At 40.3% G+C, this 20,198-nt stretch overlaps 1 protein-coding gene and 1 non-coding gene across 5 annotated transcripts in view; one reads left to right on the top strand and one right to left on the bottom strand.

Moving 5' to 3' along the window:
- Nucleotides 1-2,464: 2,464 nt before the first annotated feature.
- Nucleotides 2,465-2,569, bottom strand: LOC139081225 (U6 spliceosomal RNA). Its single transcript, XR_011536348.1, has one exon. It is a non-coding gene; the product is annotated as a U6 spliceosomal RNA (small nuclear RNA).
- Nucleotides 2,570-3,602: 1,033 nt separating this feature from the next.
- PHF8 (PHD finger protein 8) overlaps nucleotides 3,603-20,198 on the top strand; it is a 113,262-nt gene continuing 96,666 nt past the window's right edge. The window contains exons 1-2 of one of the 4 annotated variants that reach the window (XM_070605488.1): nucleotides 3,603-4,355; nucleotides 5,275-5,464. In XM_070605488.1, the coding sequence (XP_070461589.1) occupies nucleotides 5,367-5,464 (98 nt within the window). In that variant the 5' untranslated portion in view covers nucleotides 3,603-4,355; nucleotides 5,275-5,366. The remainder of the gene's footprint in view (nucleotides 4,356-5,274; nucleotides 5,465-20,198) is intronic. The other 3 variants (XM_070605487.1, XM_070605489.1, XM_070605486.1) reach the window with 3 other exon arrangements.

The raw sequence follows: 20,198 nt of genomic DNA on the forward strand, positions 1-20,198 counted from the left end.
GATAAATACCCAGAAGTGGAATAGCTGGATCATATAGTAGTTCTATTTTTAATTCTTGGGGAATTTCCATACTGTTTTCCACAGTGGCTGCACCAATTCACATTCCCACCAGCAATGTATGAGAATTCTGTTTTCTCCACATCCTCACCAAAACTTATTTCTTGTCTTTTTAATAATAGCCATTCTGATGGGTGTGAGGTGATAGCTCATTGTGATTTTGATTTGCATTTCTCTAGTGATGTTCCACATCTTTTCATGTGCCTGTTGGCCATCTGTATATCTTCTTATATTTTTTCCCTTTTCCTCATCTATTTTATAGCTTACTTTAGCCCTCATCATTTTTCATCTCAACACTTAGATGTACATATATGCAGAAAGATGAATTGGAAAAGAGCTTGCTGAGGTTCCCTCTATGGAAATAAAAGCAGGGATTGAGCGGTGGTCAGGAAGATCTTCACCCTGTTTGAATGTTTACAATGGGAATGTATATACTATTGCCTGTGAAATTAAAAATAAATGTTTACAATTGTCAAGTGGAGGTGGGGTAGAGGAGGAAGGTTTCCAGGGACACCTTGTATTATGGCACCCAGTTCGGATTGTGCACTGACGCTATGAGAGACACAACTGGAACACACATTTCCAGGGCAGCAACCAGCTGCCTCCCATCCATGGCAGTGCAAACAGTTCCTTTGCTAGCAAATCTCACTGTCTCAGATTCAGCCCCCTGACAGCTTTGCCTTCCCCATTATCCTTTAGCACCCCCACCTCACCTCCTAAGAACACTGGGGAGGAACTTTTAGGGGTGAGTACCACTGTACCTGGGTCAAATGCCATCTCCTATGAAGATTTTTCCGACACACTCACTGAACATATTTGAGTTAATTGTGGCTCTCTGTTCCCACACATGTTGCTCATACCTCTAGACAGACTTAGGGTTTGACCTTTTTCAGCCTTGTTATTCATTGAACCTTACCTCCTTCATTGGATTGTATACTTCTTAAGGGTATATACAGGGTCTCTTACTCATGTCTGGAGACCCCCACCCCAAGCTGTACCCAGCCCAGTCCATCATAAATGCTTGGTCCAACATAAATGTTATTGGAGAGGGTGCCCTGAACTGCCCCCCGCCCCCCCCCCCCCCTGCCATGACACTAGGGATTTTGCACTTTTTATTCCTTCTGCTCTGTCCCTGGCCAGTTCTTCTTATTCAGCTCTCAGCTCACACATCACCTTCTCCAAGAGGCCTTCCTTGACTACCCTATCTAAAATAGACTACCTTCCATCTTCCAAATCGTCATGCCATAACTTGTTCTATTTTCTTCATAGCACTCACTGCAATCTGAAATCTTCTTACTTGACTCACTTTATTGTCTGTCTCCTTCACTGGAATGTGAATCACAGGAGGGCAGGGAGTTTTTCTGAATCCCCAGTGCCTACAACAGTGCCTGGTATATAGGAAGTGCTCAATTAATATATGAATGAAATTGTACTCATTTTATTATTGACTGATCCCCCAGTAGAATGTCAGCACAAGGAAGACCAGGAACTTATCTGGGTTACCACTACATCCTCAGCATCTAGCACAGTTGTTACCAAACCAGGTTTGTTTCTGCCTATTGCCCAGAAAGCCAATCACTGAGACAGTGAGATTGCAGCAGAGAGAGGATTTAATCACAAGGCAGGCAAGTGAGGAAGGGGGAGGAATTTCAAATCCACCTCCCCGAAAATGGAGACTCAGCGATATTTATGGGGTAGGCGGCAAGATGGTCTGAAGTGTGGGAATAGATGATTGGAGGTAAGGAAAAGTGAGGTAACTGATGATCTGTGCAAGCGTAGTCAAGCTTCATGCCTCTTCATAGGAAGCATGTTCACAAAATGGCAGCATTACCATGATCTGAGGGTGGAGTTTTTAGCTCCTTGACATCAAAAAGGTCACTAGACACAGGCCTAGTCAATGGGTTGGTGGTCTCAACTGGCCTGAACTGGGCAAGGGTTCTCAGTTCCTGAAAACCCACTCTTAATTACTCTGTTGATAAGATGGGGTCAGGTGAACTGGTTCTGGAGGGCCCACCATTACACAGTGCCTGGTGCATAGTAGATGCTCAATAAAGAATTGCTGGGTGAGTGAATTAATGTTCCACATACACCTTAACTCAACATACTCCAAACTGAACTTAGTCTCTTCTTCCCCACCAAAACTGCTTTTCCTTTGTGTACCCCGGCTCTGTCAATGGCACCATCATCCACTCTGACATGCAACCCAGAAATGAACTCACACTCCTTTCACTCACAGACTCACTATTTTCAATTAGTCCCCAAGCTCTGCCTATTCAACTTCCAAAATACCCCACTTTATCTGGTCCTTTTCTACCCCTGCTGCAATTATCCTGATTCAGGCCTCATCCTTTTTTTCCGTGACTAATGCAACAAGCCTCCTCCATCCTGCCACCTTCTCCCTCTACTTTTTATTATGGAACTCTTCATGAATTTGCATATCATCCTTGTGCAGGGGCCATACTAATCTTCTCTGTCTTTCCAATTTTAATATATGTGCTGCTGAAGCCAACACCCTCCTGCCTCCTTGTGAAGCTAAAAAAGCTTACTGGATATTGCAGTCCAATTGTTTATTTTCAAGCTTGTTTCCCACATGGCTGTCAATTTCCCACTGCAGTCTCTCTTTTCATCACTGTATCCCCAGGTCCTAACCCACCATCACTTTGGCAACTAGTGTGCACACACACATTTTCTTCTTCAAAGCGGTGGGACCCTTTGAAACAATGCAATAGTAAGAGGATTCCTAGACAATATTCCAGAATGTCTGAGAAAACCAGCGCCATCTTGAAGCATGTGTGTGGAGTTCCATTCACTCACTCTCTTCTCCCACCCCACCCTCAGGCTGTCGTCAGAAAATCATGGGATATGTGCATGGAGATCCTTTAACTGTATCTGAACTGAACCAGTGCGGGTCAAGGAAGAGACAGTTCAGAGGGAGCTGGGAAGTTGACATAAGCTTTACGGAGGAACTAGGAGCAAAGGACCGAGTACAGAATGCGGGGGTAGTTGAGGGTGCAAAGTTCAACTTCCTGGCTCTGAAACTCAAGCCACTTGGCTTCCCTAAGCCCGTGCCCCGACTTGGGGATAGTAACAGAGCTTTCCTTATAGGGTGAAGAATAAACGACTCGAAGACCGCGTGAGCGCGCTTAAGGGGCTCAATAAACGGGAGCCACCGTGAGCACTCCGCCTCTACTCTGGCCCAAGCCTGTCCCAGCCGCCACCTATTAATTTTGCAGTTTGCAGTCACAGAGTTCACCTCTTCTCATAGGAGAAGGCTGGGGAGGAGCAGTGTGTTTGTGGTGGCGGAGGGGGGTGCTTCATTCCCTGCTTACCCGCAGGAATAGGAAGCCTGGCAAAGGTCTGGCCACACTCAAAATGGAGCCAGGCGACTGCCTCGCTTAACATGGCGGCTTCCCCGCCTCTCACTTCAAAGTCCTCGGCATCGATTGGGTACCTAGGAGAGACGAGCGGGTCCAAAAGCAGCCGATCCCCGCCTCCCGTTTCTCAAGGTGGCGCTCCGCCCCTGATGGCGTCACGCGGGAGCTGGCGGCTCTCGCTTCCCCGCCTTTGCCGCGGTTCCCTCGTGCGCCCGGCCCTCATAAGATGGCGGTCGGGTCGCCTCTCCGCAGCGACGCCGCCACTCTCAATATGGTAGCTGTTTACCCCATATTTCTCCTCCCCTCTCCGCCTCAACTTCCTCGTTGTTTTGAATAAACTTTATTGACTACTCCGAATTGCCCACCACCGCCACCGGGCTTCTCCCGGCGACTTTCCGGGCCGTTTTTCTCCGCCCTGGCTTGCCGGTTCATCTCATTCCTTGTTGGTTTGCTCGCGGCGATCTCCTGCCGGCCTAGCGACAACGCCGCTCGCCCGGTCGCCGGGCGGCCGCCGGAGTAGGCCTGAGCCGCGGTCTCCAGTAGGCCCGAACGGCCGGGCCCGGGACAGAGCTGTGGAGAAAGCTGGCCTGAAGCACCACCGGGCGGCCCGGGCCGCGCGCCCCAGCGGGCGGTACGAGGGGAAGGCGAGCAAGGTTCGCAGCGTTGCCGTGACGATCCCAGAATTCGGCGCGCGCCGCCGGTGGGGCCGGAACTGCTGGCCCAGCCTCCGCTGAGCGAGGCGCCGAGCGGCCCCGGAGCCAGCCCGGCCCCGGCGCGTCGGTGGGACTGAGCTCCGCGGGCGTGAGGAATCCCCGCGGCTTTGCGGATGAGGAGGTCCCTGTAGGGGTCGAGACCGAAGGCATTCTTGTCAGGTTTGGGGTGTGAGGAGGTTCCTGTCAGTTTGGGAGGCGTGAAGAGATTCTCGTAAGTTTCGGGGGCTGCAAGGATATTCTGTCAGTTTTGGGATCTACAATGAGATCCCTGTCAGTTCTGGGGGACAAGGGAGCTCTCGTCATTTTGAGGGAGCTGTGAGGAGATTCCTGCCAGTTTGCGAGCAGTGGAAAGAAAAAATCTTTGCTTAGTTGCAGGAGTGTGGGGAAATTCTAATCAGTTGCAGGGGTCTTGAAAAGATCCTTTTTAGGTTCAGGGGTGCAGCGAGAACCCTGTCGTCTTTGAAGTAGAAGAGGATCTGATCAGTTTTGAGATGGAAATTTATTTCAGTTGTTAGAGTGATGAGACTCCCGACTGGTCGGGGATGGAATGATTTTGAGAGTGAAGGAGATCATTTAAACTCTCAGACCGAAACCCCAGAACTGTGATTTGAGTTGGGCAACTAGTCTTGTCTGCCTTGTTCCTGAAGGCATCGAGGTAATTTTCGAGTAATCTGAGCCGACTTCCAGGGATCCCTTATCTCTCTCTAGGTGCCCCTATTTTGGGGGTGAGAGAAGGGGCTTTTTCTGAGGTACCCCCAGCCTCATTCTTTAGGCTATGATTTACGTCATAATAGAGAGCCCTGGGAAGCAAGGTTGCGGGCAAGGAGAGGGTGCAGTGAGGGATTAAAGAAGCTTCCTAAAAAGGCGTCAGATATTTCCCTGAAACCCGGAAAGAAGTTATCACTGACTCTGGGGGCCGAAGGAGGTAGGGATTAAAAAAAGCCTCGACGGCAGAGTGCCGTTATTTATTTGTTAAAGAAATTCTGGAGGCCAGTGGACTTTCTCCGATTGCCCCCTACAGCCGCACCAGCTGTGTTGCATCCCAGCAGCAGTAACTGCCCATTTGTGAACTGAGGGTTGGTACCCTGGGGGACCTGATTCACTCTTTAAAAAGTGTTGTTTGTGCTCAGCCATCGTCCAGAAAGGACGCGTGCTGCCACCTCCTGCTCTTCTTGACGTTAAGAACCCGGCCCGCCGCAGAACGCTCCAAGGCCCGGCGAAGATGGCCTCGGTGCCGGTGTATTGCCTCTGCCGCCTGCCTTACGATGTGACCCGCTTCATGATCGAGTGTGACATGTGCCAGGACTGGTTTCACGGCAGGTAAGAAGGGCAGGCCAGGCTGGACAGGGTGCAGTGGCCAGGTGCTCACTTGTGCGCTGCTTTCTCAGCTCTGTTTTTAGGTTCTCGCTCAGAAACTTTTTTCCCCTCTCTTGTAGAGAATTAGCCCCAGCCCACCTCCCAGACCCAGGTTCTTACGTCCTTCCTTGCAGACTAGGGCTTAACTGACATTGTTCTCGGATTTCTCCCTTTCTTCCATATGTATTTTTTCTTTGCACCCTTCTTTTGTATTTTTTGTTTAGAAAATATTTTCTTTTCAGCCACAAAGAAAGTATCATCTTTGTATTCTGGCAGTGTTGTTTTGCCTCAGACACTGGCTTTGGAGGAGACAGTACTGCGTTTTTGAGATATTTGAGTCCAACAAAGGAAGATTTGAGTTGTGGTTTTGCAACTTGCTATCAGAGTAACCTTGGATGAGTTACTTTGCCTCTCTGAGCCTCATTGTCTTCACCTATAAAATATATCTAATACACCCTTCCTGATTATTTAAAGCATTTTGCGTGCACTCAATAAATGGAGGCAGCAATGCAATAGTATTTTATTTCTACAGTATTTATCTGCAGAACCATCCAACTAAATTGAATCAAGCAGAAGAGAATAAAGCAGCAGGAATAAAACCACTAATAAATCCCCTCCAGTTAACTATGTGTGCACATAAGCACCTGTCACCCTGGATTCCAGAGAGGTTAGTGTGTGGAATAAAACTGTAATATTATCCCATTACTGAGACCTAAATCCCAGCTATGGAAAGAAAACCATGAGAGGGATTTGTGCCGTGGAGTACAGTAGGCCCCCCTTATCCACGAGGGATATGCTCCAAGACCCCCAGTAGATGCCTGAAACTGCAGATGGCAACAAACCCTACGTATACTGTGTTTCTTCCTTTACATACATACCTATGATAAAGTTTAATTTATAAATTAGGCATGGTAAGAGATTAACAGCGATAACTAATAATAAAATAGAACAATTTAACAATAAAGTTGTGGTAGATCTTAGCAACCTCAGCGTGGGATTTTTTTTGCTTCCCTTATTAAGTCGAGAACTTTCACCTTTTCACTTAAAGGAATCACTTCACAGCTTCTCTTTGGCACATCCAAGTTGCCAGCATCACTACTCTGCACTTTGGGGCCATTAAATAGAATAAGGGTTACTTGAACAGAAGCACTGCAATACCTCGATAATCAATTTAATAACCGACATGGCTACTAAGAGACTAATGGGTGGGTAGTGTATACAAGGTGGGTAAGCTGGACAAAAGGATAATTTGCACCCAGGTGGGACAGAGCAGGATGGCGTGAGATTTCATCATGCTATTCAGATCGGCATGCAATTTAAAACCTATGAATTATTTCTGGAATTTTCCATTTAATATGTTCAGACTGCAGTTGACTGTGGATAAGGGGGGACTACTGTACAACAAAGCCGTATGTGGCTACCTCCTCCTGTTGAATGTTGTTAGTTTCTAGAATTTTCATTTGTCACTAGTCCCTTCCAAAGGAATTATTCCTATTATCATACCCAAGACCAAACTGACGGTGCTGGTGCTGCTAAAGTTCTGCCCTCAGCAGGGACTGTCCCATACAGCACATCCAAATTCATACTCAACTGATCTTCATTGAGTATTTACTGTTTGCCAGGTGTAGAGTTCTGTTTAGTGCCTCATATGATTTCATTTAAGAGGGGAGAGGCTTAGAGGATGGAGCCTCTTCCTTTCCCCTGGAAATAAGTGGGGATTAAGATATCTTTCAGGATTCCTGGTATCTTTGCTAGTGCTGATCAAGTCACTCCTGTGCTTAAAATTCTTTGGGTGGTTCCCCTACAGAAAAAAATTCCGTCTCTTTGTGTGACAAACAAGACCTTTTGTGATCTACTTGATCAGTCTCATTTCCCACATTCCTCCTCCCTTGTTCTTTATGTCCAACAAGACTGAACTACTTATAGTTCTGGGAAATTTTTACACTCCTTTATGCCACTTTGTCTTTGCACATGCTATTCCTACTAATGTCCTCCCTTTTACGATTCACAGCATACCTCCTCTGTAAAAGGCATCCTTCCTTTGGGTTCCCATTGTACTTTGTGTACATCCTTATGGAAAGTAATTATTTCATCATGTCATAGTTATAAATACATCTGTGTCACTCATTAGTCAGAGCTACCTGAGGGCAGAGATATCTTTTCACTTTTCATATCCCCTAGTTCAACGCTAAACATGTAACAGATGCTGAGTACATTTTTGAACGAACGAATGAGTGTCTTCTTGAAAAAAGCTATTGCCTGTGGCCTTTCTTTGGATTGTGTGGGAAGTGTGTAGGTTCAAACCTGGAAAGTGAACTCCTTCCCTCCATATAGAGACCCTAACTCCACAGTCTGGGAACAGGAAACAGGAACATGTGCTTCCTGAGTGCTTAGTATGTGCCACGCCTCATGACAGCAACTTTGTATAAATTATCTCAATCCATGCTCAGCCTTGAAAGTTAGATATTTCTTTTTTAAATAATGTTTTAAATTTTTTCCTGATTTATATAGGTGAGACATGCTCATTGTAGAAAATATACAAAAAGAGTAAAGAAGGAAATAAAAAATTACCTATGGGTCTAATATCCATCACAGTCCACTGTTAAATTTTTTGTTGCGTTAACTCCTGTCATTTGACTTAGAATACGCTATTTTTACAACATGGGATTGTGTTATAAATACCATTTTGTAACCTGACTTTTATTCCTACTTAACATTATAATGTATTTTACCAGGTAATTAAATACTCATCTAAACCTGATTTCTGATATCCCACCGTATGTATGTGTCATCAGTTACTCCATCATTTCCTCTGGGTTGGATACTTACGTTATTTCTACTTTTTTATATTATAAATAATATTGTGATGTGAGGGGAACTTTGGGGGTTCTGGAAATGTTTTGCATTTTGATGTGAGTGCTGGTTAAAACAAAAAGAAAAACATCATGGTGAACACCTTTGCACAGTAGAGATTTTACGTTTACAAGGAACACCACTGAGGCCTTTAAGAATTCCAAATTTACAAATGTGGAAATGAGTTTATGAGCCAGGCACCCCCTTAATCACATTTCTGTGGTGAGTCCTGTATTTCTGTGTACACCCTGACACAAATTAACTGCCTTATTTTTTTCTGTGAAAGAAACCAAGTTTTTATCTCTTCTTATGCTTCTCTGTATGGGCAGCCAGAGAACAAGGGAGCCAGCTGAGAATCAGGTCCTTGGTGGGTGGTTGGTCTTGCTTACTCAGTGCATTGCTCGCTGGCTCTCACACACATACACTAGGTGCACAGTGCTCCATTTAAGTTTGTACTTCAGCATGATTGAAAATTACCAAATATTGTGCTCTTTTTGTGGTTGCTCACAGCAGTTAAGCCTGTAAATGCCTATAGGTGATATCAGTCTGTTCACATCTCTGATGACTTCATAGACTACATTTCTTAAAGTCCAGTTAGGGATTAGTAATGCCAAATTACTTCCTGGAAAGGTTATAGCAAGGAAGGCAACTATTCCATTTTGCTGGTGAGAATCTGGAATTCATGGAGGTTCAGTTACTTTCTAAGTCTGTATTTGATCTTAGAATTTTCTGGCTTCAGAGCCCAGGTTTTCAAAAGTGGTAAAAAGATGGTACAGCTCTATTTCTCCTGCTGTAAAGGGCTGGGTTTTGCAAAAACACTTTGATTTGTAGAGCAGTGGTTCTCAAACTTTAGCATGCATCAGAATCACTTGGAAGACCTATTAAAAGACAAGATAGGTAGGCCCCACCTGTAGGGTTTCTGATTCAGTAGATGAGTGGAGGCCACCCTCAGAACCACTGATTGAGAACAACATTCTGTCTCAATTCCTTCCCTTTCTGTGGAGCGTGACAGCTTCTGATGTTGGGGGATGGGCGGGCTGACATATCATTACTGTATATTGTTGTTTTCAAAGTGTAGTTCGTTAACTGGGAATTTGTTAAAAATGCAAATTCTTGGGTTGAGACCCAGTAATCTATATTTTAACAAACCGGTAGATTCTAATGCATCCTAACTTTTGAGAATCATTGCTGTACACTGGTGGAGAAAGTTAGTTGGTGAGCATTATTGATGTTTGGGCTTTGGCAAAACCTTACCTTTTTACAGTTTTTCTGTCTATAAAGGAAGTATTGGTTGGCACATGCCCAAGGAGGTGGCTGTGGTGTGTATTCTAAGCTCTAGAGGAAATGGCACTGGCTTCAGATCTGGGTTCAAATTTTGACTCTCTTACTTTTTAGCAAAGGATTTTCTCTGTGACGCCTCAATTTCCCTGAGAGTGGTTGTGATGATATAAATAAAATGGTAATGGCCCTTGTTTATTGAGCACTAGCTAATGTGCCAGTCACTATGCTAAACACCCTGCCTAATCTTTAACTTTTTGGAGAGTTTTAAAATTATGAATTCAATTTATTTAATAGTATAGGACTATTCAAATTATCTATTTTATGTTGGGTATGTTGTGGTAGTTAGTGCTTTCCAAGGAATTGATCCATTTCATCTAAGTTGTCAAATTTAAGTATGTAGAATTGTTCATAGTATTCCCTCATTATCCTTTTGATATCTGCAGGCTGGCTCTGTGGTGATATTTCATTCCTGATATTGAAAATTTGTGTCTTCTCTCTTTTTTTCTCTGTCAGACTTGCTAGAGGTTTGTCAGTTTTATTGATCTTTTCAAAGAACAATCTTTTTGTTTCATTGACTTTTTCTCTTGTCTTTCTATTTTCAATTTCATTGATTTCTGCACTTTGTTGTGTCCTTCCTTATGCTTGCTTTGGGTTTATTTTGACCCTCTTTACCTAATTTCTTAAGGTGGGAGCTTAGGTTATTGATTTTAGACTTGTCCTGTTTTCTAATGTAAGCATTTAGTGCTACCAGTTTCTCTCTTAGTACTGATTAAGCTGTGTCCCACAAATTTTGATATGTTTTCCTTTTCATGTAGTTCAATGTAATTTTTAATTTCCTTAGAGACTTCACGTTTGCCCTATGAATTATATGGAAGTATTTTGTTTAGTTTCCAAGTGTTCGTAGATTTTCCTTTATCATTCTGTTATTGATTTCTGGTTTGGTTCCATAGTAGTCAGAGAATATACTCTGTATGGTTTCAGTTCCTTTAAATTTATTGAGATTTGTTCTATGGCCCAGGATATGGTCAGTCTTGGTAAATGTTCCATGGTCACTTGAAAAGAATATGTATCCTGCTTTTGTTGGGTGGCGTTTTCTATAAATGTAGATTTACTCCTGTTGGTTGATGGTGTTGCTGAATTCTTCTCTGTCCTTGCTGATTTTCTATCTAGTTGTTCAGTCAGTTGTTGAGAAGGAGATGTTGAAATGTCTTGCTATAATTGTTGATTTGTCTATTTCTCTTTTGAGTTCTATCATTTATTGCTTCACATTTTGCAGCTTTGTTTGATGCATATACATTTAGGATTGCTATGTCTTGGTGGATTGACTCTTATTATTATGTAATGTCCTTCTCTGTCTCTGGTAATTTTCTTTGCATGGAAGTCTACTTTATATGATATTAATATAGCCACTCCTGCTTTCTTTTGGTTAAAGGTTGCATGGTATATCTTTTTCATCCCTTTTCCAACTTATGTCATTTAATATTATGTGCGTTTCTTGTAGACAACATGTATTTTGGTATTATTTTTATCCTCTCTGCCAATCTCTTTTAATTGGTATATTTAGACCATTCATACTTAGTGCAATTATTGATATGTTAAGGCTTAAGTCTGTCGTTTGTTGTTTTCTGTTTGTTCCCTCTGTTCTTTTCTCTGTTTTCTGTCTCCTGCCTTCCTATGGGTTACTTATACCTTTTCTAGAATTCCATTTTGATTTATCCATAGTGTTTTTTGAGTGTATTTCTTTGTATAGCTTGTTCAATGCTTCCTCTATGTATTAACATAATACATATATAACTTACCACAGTTAGCTGGTATTGACATTTTACCAGTTTGGGTAGAGTAGAAACCTTACTTCCCTTTAAATTCCTTTATGCTCCCATTTATAATATAATTATCTTAAATATTCCCTCTGTGTACATTGAGAACCACATCAGACAGTGTTATAATTTTTGCTTCAGCCATCAAATATGATTTAGAAAACTCAAGAGAAGAAGAAAAGTGTATTGTATTTACCCATATTTTTACTCTTTCCCTTGTTTTCTCTTACTTCCTGATGTTCTCAAAGATTCTTTCTTTTATCATCCCCTTTCTGTATAGAGAGCTTCCTTTAGCCATTCTTTTAGGATAGGTCTGCTGGCAACAGATACTCTTAGTTTTCCTTCATATAGGAATGTCTTGATTTCCCTTGAATTCCTGAAGGATCTTTTCACTTGATATCAGATTCTGAGTTTCCAGTTCTTTTCTTTCAGCACTTGAAAACTGTTGTGCTACTTCTTTTTCACCTTCATGGTTTCTGATGACAGATCTTCTGTCATTGGACTTGATGTTCTCCTTTAGGTGATGTGTTGTTTCTCTCTCACTGCTTTCAAGATTTTCCTTTGTCTTTTGTGTTCAGGAGTTTGATTATGCTATTTCTTGGTGTGGTTTTCTTTGGGTTTATCTTTTGTTTTCGTCTTATGGGTTGCTGAAGCTCTATTTTTTCCAATCTATTTTCTTTTTTTCTTTCAGCTTTATTGAGGTATATTTGACATATAGCACTGTGTGAGTTTGAGGTGTACAGCATAATGATTTGACTTATATATTTTGCAAAATGACTACCACAATAAGTTTAGTTAACATACATTGCCTGATAGAGATACAAAAAAAAGAAAGAAGAAAAGTTTTTTCCTTGTGATGAGAATTTTTAGGATTTACTCCCTTAGCAGCTTTCAAATATACCATACAGCCCTGTTAACTATAGTCATCATATTGTATATTACATCCTCAACACTTTTTCTTTTTAAAGACAGGCTTTTTTTGGTAAGGAAGATTGGCCCTGAGCTAACATCTGTTGCCAATCTTCCTCTTTCTTTTTCTCCCCAACGCCCCAGTACATAGTTGTATATCCTAGTTGTATGTCATTCTAGTTCTTCTATGTGGGATGCTGCCACAGCATGGCTTGATGAGCAGTGTGTAGGTCTGCACCCAGGATCCTAGCTGGTGAACCCTGGGCCACTGAAGCAGAGCAGGTAAACTTAACCACTTGGCCACGGGACCCCCCCCCCCCAGCACTTGTTTATCTTATAACTAGAAGTTTAATCTTTTGACCACCTTCATCGAATTCCCCCACCTCCCACAGCCATGCCTCTGGTAACCGCAAATTTGATCTATTTTTCTATCAGTTTTTTTTTAAGATTCCACATATAAGTGAGATCATTACATATTTGTCTTTCTCTGTCTGACTTATTTCACTTAGCATAATACCCTCAAGGTCCACCCATGTTGTTGCAGATGGCAGGATTTCCTTCTTGTTTGTGGCTGAATAGTATTCAGTTGTGTGTGTGTATGTGTATGTATCACATTTTCTTTATCCAGTCATGTGTTGATGGACACTTGGGTTGTTTCTATGACTTGGCTATTGTAAACAATGTGCTGAATAATCCTGCAGTGAATATGGGGGTGCAGATATCTCTTTAACATAATGATTTCATTTCCCTCGTATATATACCCAGAAGTGGAATTGTTGGATCATATTGTAGTTATATTTTTAATTTTTTGAGGAACCTCCATACTCTTAGTGGCTGTATCAATTCATAATCCCACCAACAGTGCACAAGGGTTCCTTTTTCTCCATATCTATGCCAACACTTGTTATCTCATGTCTTTTTGATGATAGCCGTTCTAACAGGTGTAAGGTGATATCTCATTGTGCTTTTGATTTGCATTTCCATGATGATTAGTGATGTTGACTACCTTTTCATGTACCTGTTGGCCATTTGTATGTCTTCTTTCTAAAAATGTCTATTCAGTTCCTCTGCCCATTTTTTAATTGGATTGTTGGTTTTTTGGTTATTGAGTTATATGAGTTCTTTATGTATTTTAAATATCAACCCCCTATCCGATAAATGATTTGCAAATATTTTCCTCCCATTCTGTAGGTTGCCTTTTCATTTTGTTGATCATTTCTTTCGCTTTGCAGAAGCTTTTAGGTTTAATGTGATCCCATTTGTCTATTTTTGATTTTGTTGCTTGTACTTTAGGTGTCATATCCAAAAAATCATTGCCAAGATCCATGTCAAGGAGCTTTTTTCCTATTTTCTTCTAGGAGTTTTGTGGTTTCAGGTCTTACATTTAGGTCTTTAATCCATTTTGAGTTAATTTTTGTGAGTGGTGTAAGTTAGGCATCTAGTTTCATTCTTTTATATGTGAATATCCAGTTTTCCCAGAACTATTTATTGAAGAGACTGTTTTTTCTCTATTGAGTATTCTTGGCTCCTTTGTCAACTAGTAGTTGACTGTATATGCACGGGTTTATTTCTGGGCTCTTGATACTGTTACATTGGTCTTTGTGTCTGTTTTTATGTCAGTACCATCCTGCTTTGATTACTATAGCTTTATAATATAGTTGGAAATCAGGAAGTATGATGTCTCCTGCATTGTTCTTCTTTCTCAGGATTGCTTTGGCTATTCCAGGTCTTTTGTGGTTCCATACAAATTTTAGAATTGTTTTTTCTATTTTTGTAAGAAATGCCATTGTAATCATGATAAGGATTGCATTGAATCTATAGATGGCTTTGGGTAGTATGGACATTTTAACAATGTTAATTCTTCCAATCTGTGAACATGGGATATCTTTTCATTTGCTTGTGTCGTCTTCAATTTCTTTCATCGGTCTGGTAGTTTTGAGTGTAGAGATCTTTCACCTTCTTGGTTAAATTTACTCCTAAGTATTTTATTGTTTTTGATGTTATTGTAAATTGGATTTCCTTTATTTATTTTTCAGATAATTCATTGTTAGCGTATAAAAATGCTACTGATTTTTCCATGTTAATTTTGTATCCTGCAACTTTACTAAATTTGTTGATTAGCTCTAACAGTGTTTGGTGGAGTCTTTAGGATTTTTTATGTATAAAATCATGTCATCTGCAAATAGAGACAATTTACTTCTTCCTTTCCATTTCTGATGCCTTATATTTCTTTTTCTTGTCTGAATCCTCTGGCCTGGGCCTTCCAGTGCCATGTTGAATAGGAGTGGTGAGAGTGGGTATCCTTGTCTTGTTCCTGATCTTAGAGGAAGAGCTTTCAACCTTTCACCATTGAGTATGATGTTAGCTGTGGGCTTTTCATGTATGACCTGTATTATGTTGAGGTATGTTCGTTCTATACTCAATTTGTTGAGAGTTTCTATCATGAATAGATATTGAAGTTTGTCAAATGCTTTTTCTGCATCTATTGAGATTATTATATGATTTTTTTGTTTTATTCTATTAATGTGATGTATCACATTTATTGACTTGCCTATAAATCCCACTTGATCATGGTGAATGATCCTTTTAATGTGCTGCTCAATTTGGTTTGCTGGTATTTTACTGAGAATTTTTGCATCTATATTCATCAGGAATATTGACCTGTAGTTTTCTTGCAGTGTCCTTTTCTGGCTTTGGTGTCGGGGTAATGCTGGCCTCATAAAATGAATTCGGGAGTGTTCCCTCCTCTTTAATTTTTTGGAAGAGTTTGAGAAGAATTAGCATTAATTCTTCTTTAAATATTTGGTAGAATTCACCAGTGAAGCTGTCTGATCCTGGGCTTATTCTTTGTTGGGAGATTTTTGATTACTGATTCAATCTCCTAACTAGTAATTGGTCCACTCAGATTTTCTGTTTCTTCCTGTTTCAGTCTTGGTAGGTTGTATGTTTCTGAGAATTTATCCATTTCTTTTAGGTTGTCCAGATTGTTAGTGTATAGTTGTTTATAGTTCAATCTCTTCTCTTTCTGTTGTTCAGATTGGATCATTTCTGTTGTTCTATCTCCAAGTTTACTGTTTTTTTCCTCTTTTGCCTTGATTCTGCTGTTGAGCCTATCCAAAGAGTTTTCGTTTAGGTTATTGCTCTTTTTAGTTCTAAAAGTGCCATTTGGTCCTTTCGTGTATCTTCTGTTTCTTTGTGGAGACTCTATTGTTTGCTGACACTGTCTACTTATTTGTTTCAGGCATGTTTGTAATTGTTCACTGAAGCATTTTTATGATCACTCCTTTAACATACTAATCAGATAATTCCAGCATCTGTGTCATTTCAGTGTTGAGATTGTTGACTGTCCTTGCTCATTCAAGTTGTGATTTTCCTTCTTCTTGATATGAGTGATTATTTTCATTATATCCTGGATATTTCAGGTGTTATGATATTCTTGATATTATTTAAATCTTCTCTTTTTGCAGGCCTTTTCAGACACTGTATTTCATGGTGGGGGAAGAGGGTACCACTTCGTTACTGCCAGGCAGGAATGGAAGTCCCAGTTCCCCACTTGGTTACTATTGACACCCACTGCCTGAGGTCATGCTGTCCCCACCCAGGCTGCCTTCTTCTCTTCACCTTTCAGAGTTGTCTTTGTGGGGTTTTTTAAATATAAATGCCCAAGATTTTTAGTTGTGGGAGGAATAGGGAGAAGTGTATATACTCTACTGACCAATTAATCTTTACAATAGCTCTTGGGAGTTACTGTTTTCTCCCAGAAAGTTAAATAACTTCCCCAAAGCTACACAGCCAGTTAATTGCTTGACCACGAGTCAAACCTGGGTCTCTTGGACTCTTGCTATAGGATATGACACTATAGATAGTATAAAGCACTGTTCAGGTTAAGCTTTTTTCAAGATGTTGTGAGAGATAGAAAAATCGGGAGTATAAACTTACAGACACTTCACATTTTTATTCCAAGTGAAATCAGGTTAAAGTGAACACCACTTTTTTTGAAGCAGCAGAAGGGTAGCCTAGAGCTTTAGGAGTGTGTAGCAAAGGGAAGAGAAGTCTCGGCATTCAGGATTTATTAGATATAATATGTAGGCTGCAGAATACCCACCCTAAAGAAAGTCTTGAAGGGTGTGGAGTGGGAAGGATCGGAAGGACAGCCTCCTCTGTTCAGGGCTCCTAGGATGTCAATGGGAGTGGCATAATTTTCTTTTACAACTTTTTATTTTTATTATTTTTTGTTTGTTTTTGTCTTTTTTAATTAATGTATTTTTATTGCAGTAACATTGGTTTATAACATTATATAAATTTCAGGTGTACATCATTATATTTTGAATTCTGTATGGATTACATCATGTTCACTACCCAAAGACTAATTATAATTCATCACCACATACGTGTGCTTAATCACCCCTTTCGCCCTCCTCCCTGCCCCCTTCCCCTCTGGTGACCACCAATCCAATCTCTGTTTCTATGTGTGTGTTTGCTGTTGTTTTTATCTTCTGCTTATGAGTGATATCATATGGTATTTGACTTATTTCACTCAGCATAATACCCTCAAGGTCCATCCATGTTGTCACAAATGGCAGGATTTCATCATTTTTTATGGCTGAAGGGTATTCCATTGTGTATATATACCACATCTTCTTTACCCATTCGTCCCTTGATGGGCACCTAGGTTGCTTCCAAGTTTTGGCTATTGTGAATAAGGCTGCAGTGAACATAGAGGTACGTATATCTTTATACATTCATGCTTTCAAGTTCTTTGGATAAATACCCAGCAGTGGGATAGCTGGATCGTATGATAGTTCTATTCTTAATTTTCTGAGGAAACTCCATACTGCTTTCCATAGTGGCTACCAGTTTGACTCCCACCAGCAGTGTATGAGGGTTCCATTCTCTCCACATCCTCTCCAACAGTTGTTTCCTGTCTTGTTAATTATAGCCATTCTAACAGGAGTGAGGTGATATGTCATCGTAGTTTGTTTTTTTAATAGGGAAATTTTTTTATTTTTAAAGATTGGCACCTGAGCTAACAGCTGTTGCCAATCTTCTTTTTTTTTTCTGCTTTTTCTCCCCAAATCCCCCCAGTACATAGTTGTATGTTTTAGTTGTAGGTCCTTTTAGTTGTGGCATGTGGGACACCACCTCAGTGTGGCCTGATGAGCAGTGCCATGTCCGCACCCAGGATCCAAACCAGTGAAACCCTGGGCTGTGAAGCGGAGCATGCAAACTTAACCACTCGGCCATGGGGCCGGCCCCTGTCATTGTAGTTTTGATTTGCATTTCCCTGATAGTTAATGATGTTGTTCATGTGCCTGTTGGTCATCTGTGTATCTTCTTTGGAGACATCTCTTCTCAGGTCTTTTGCCCATTTCTTAATTGGGTTGTTGGTTTTTTTTGTTGTTGAGATGTATGAGTTCTTTGTATATTTTGGATATTAAGCCCTTGTCAGATATATGGTTTGCAAATATCTTCTCCCAATTGTTAGGTTGTCTTTTTGTTTTGTTGATGGTTTCCTTTGCTGTGCAGAAGCTTTTTGGTTTGATGTAGTCCCATTTGTTTATTTTTTCTATTGTTTTCCTTGCCTGGTCAGACATGGTACTTGAAAATATGCCGCTAAGACTGATGTCAAAGAGCGTACAGCCTGTGTTTTCTCCTAGAAGTTTAGTGGTTCCAGGTCTTACGTTCATGTCTTTAATCCATTTTCAGTTAATTTTTGTGGATGGTGTAAGATAATGGTCTACTTTCATTCTTTTGCATGTAGCTGTCCAATTTTCCCAACACCATTTGTTGAAGAGACTTTCCTTTCTCCATTGTATGTTCTTGGCTCCCTTGTCAAAAATTAGCTGTCCATAGATGTGTGGGTTTATTTCTGGGCTCTCAATTCTGTTCCATTGATCTTTGTGTCTGTTTTTGTGCCAGTATTTTTGTGTGTGTACAAAACAGTATGCTGTTTTGGTTACTATAGCTTTGCAGTGTATTTTGAAATCCTGGAGTGTGATACCTCCAGCTTTCTTCTTTTTCCTCAGGATTCCTTTGTCTATTCAGGGTCTTTTGTTGTTCCATATAAATTTTAGCATTCTTTGTTCTGTTTCTGTGAAAAGTGTTGTTGGACCTTTGAGAGAGATTACATTGAATCTGTAGATTGCTTTAGGAAGTATGTACATTTTAACCTGGTTAATTCTTCCAATCCAAGAGCATTGAATATCTTTCCATTTCTTTGTGTCATCTTCAGTTTCTTTCAACAATCTTTTATACTTTTCAGTGTAGACATCTTTCACTTCTTTGGTTACTTTTATTCCTAGGTATTTTATTCTTTTTGTTGCAGTTGTAAATGGGATTGTATTCTTAATTTATTTTTCTGCTACGTTATTGTTAGTGTATAGAAAGACAACTGATTTTTTATCCTGCCACGTGACCATATTCATTTATTATTTCCAAAAGTTTTTAAGTGGATTCTTCAGGGTTTCTATGTATAAAATCTTATTATCTGCAAATAGTGACAGTTTCACTTCTTTTCCAGTTTGGATCCCTTTTATTTCCTCTTCTTGCCTGATTGCTCTGGCTAAGACTTCTAATAGTATGTTAAATAAGAGGGGTAAAATTGTGCATCCTTGTCTGGTTCCTGTTCTTAGAGGAGTATCTTTTAGTTTTTCTCCATTGAGAATGATATTAGCTGTAGGTTTGTTATATATGGCTTTTATTATGTTGAGATACTTTCCCTTCTGTACCCATTTTATTCAGAGATTTTATCATAAATGGGTGCTGTATGTTAGATGCTTTCTGTGCATCTATTGAGATGATCATGTGATTTTTATTCTTCATTTTGTTAATGTGGTGTATCATGTTGATTTGCAGATGTTGAGCATCCTGGCATTCCTGGAATAAATCCCACTTGATCATGATATATGATCATTTTAATGTATTTTTCTATTGAATTTGCTAGTATTTTGTTGAGGATTTTGTATTGATGTTCATCAGTGATATTGGCCTGTGATTTTCTTTTTTGTGATGTTCTTGTCTGGTTTTGGTGTTGGGGTAATGTTGGCTTCATAGAATGAGTTAGGAAGCTTCCCTTCCTCTTCAATTTTCTGGAAGAGTTTGAGGATAGGTATACGTTTTCTTTGAGTTTTTGGTAGAATTCACCAGAGAAGCCATCTGGTCCTGGACTCATTTTTTGGGAGGTTTTTGATTACGCTTTCAATCTCCTTACTGGTGATTAGTCTATTCAAATTCTCTGTTTCCTCTTAATTCAGTTTCGGAAGGTCGTATGACTCTAAGAATTTATCCATTTCTTCTAGATTATCCAATTTGTTGGTGTATAGCTTGTCATAGTATTCTCTTATAATCCTTTGTTTTTCTGTGGTATCTGTTGTAATTTCTCCTCTTTCATTTCTGATTTTATTTATTTGAGCCTTCTTTCTTCTTTTTGATGAGTCTAGCTAAAGCTTTGTCAATTTTATTTATCTTTTCAAAGAACCAACTCTTAGTTTCATTGATTTTTTTCCTATTTTTTTTAGTCTATATTTCATTTATTTCTGCCCTGATTTTTATTATTTCCTTCCTTCTACTGGTTTTGGGCTTTGCTTGTTCGTCTTTTTCCAGTACCTTTAGGTGCACTATTGGATTATTTATTTGAGATTTTTCTTATTTGTTGAGGTAGGCCTGCATTACTATAAACTTCCCTCTTAGAACTGCTTTTGCTGTATCCCACAGATATTGGATTGTCATATGTTGATTTTCATTTTTCTGCAGGTATTTTTTTGATTTCTCCTTTGACTTCTTCATTGACCCAATCGTTGTTCAATAACATTTTGTTCAATCTCCACATATTTGTGGCT

Source organism: Equus przewalskii, chromosome X, assembly GCF_037783145.1.
Source record: "Equus przewalskii isolate Varuska chromosome X, EquPr2, whole genome shotgun sequence".
Classification (NCBI taxonomy): Eukaryota; Metazoa; Chordata; class Mammalia; order Perissodactyla; family Equidae; genus Equus; species Equus przewalskii.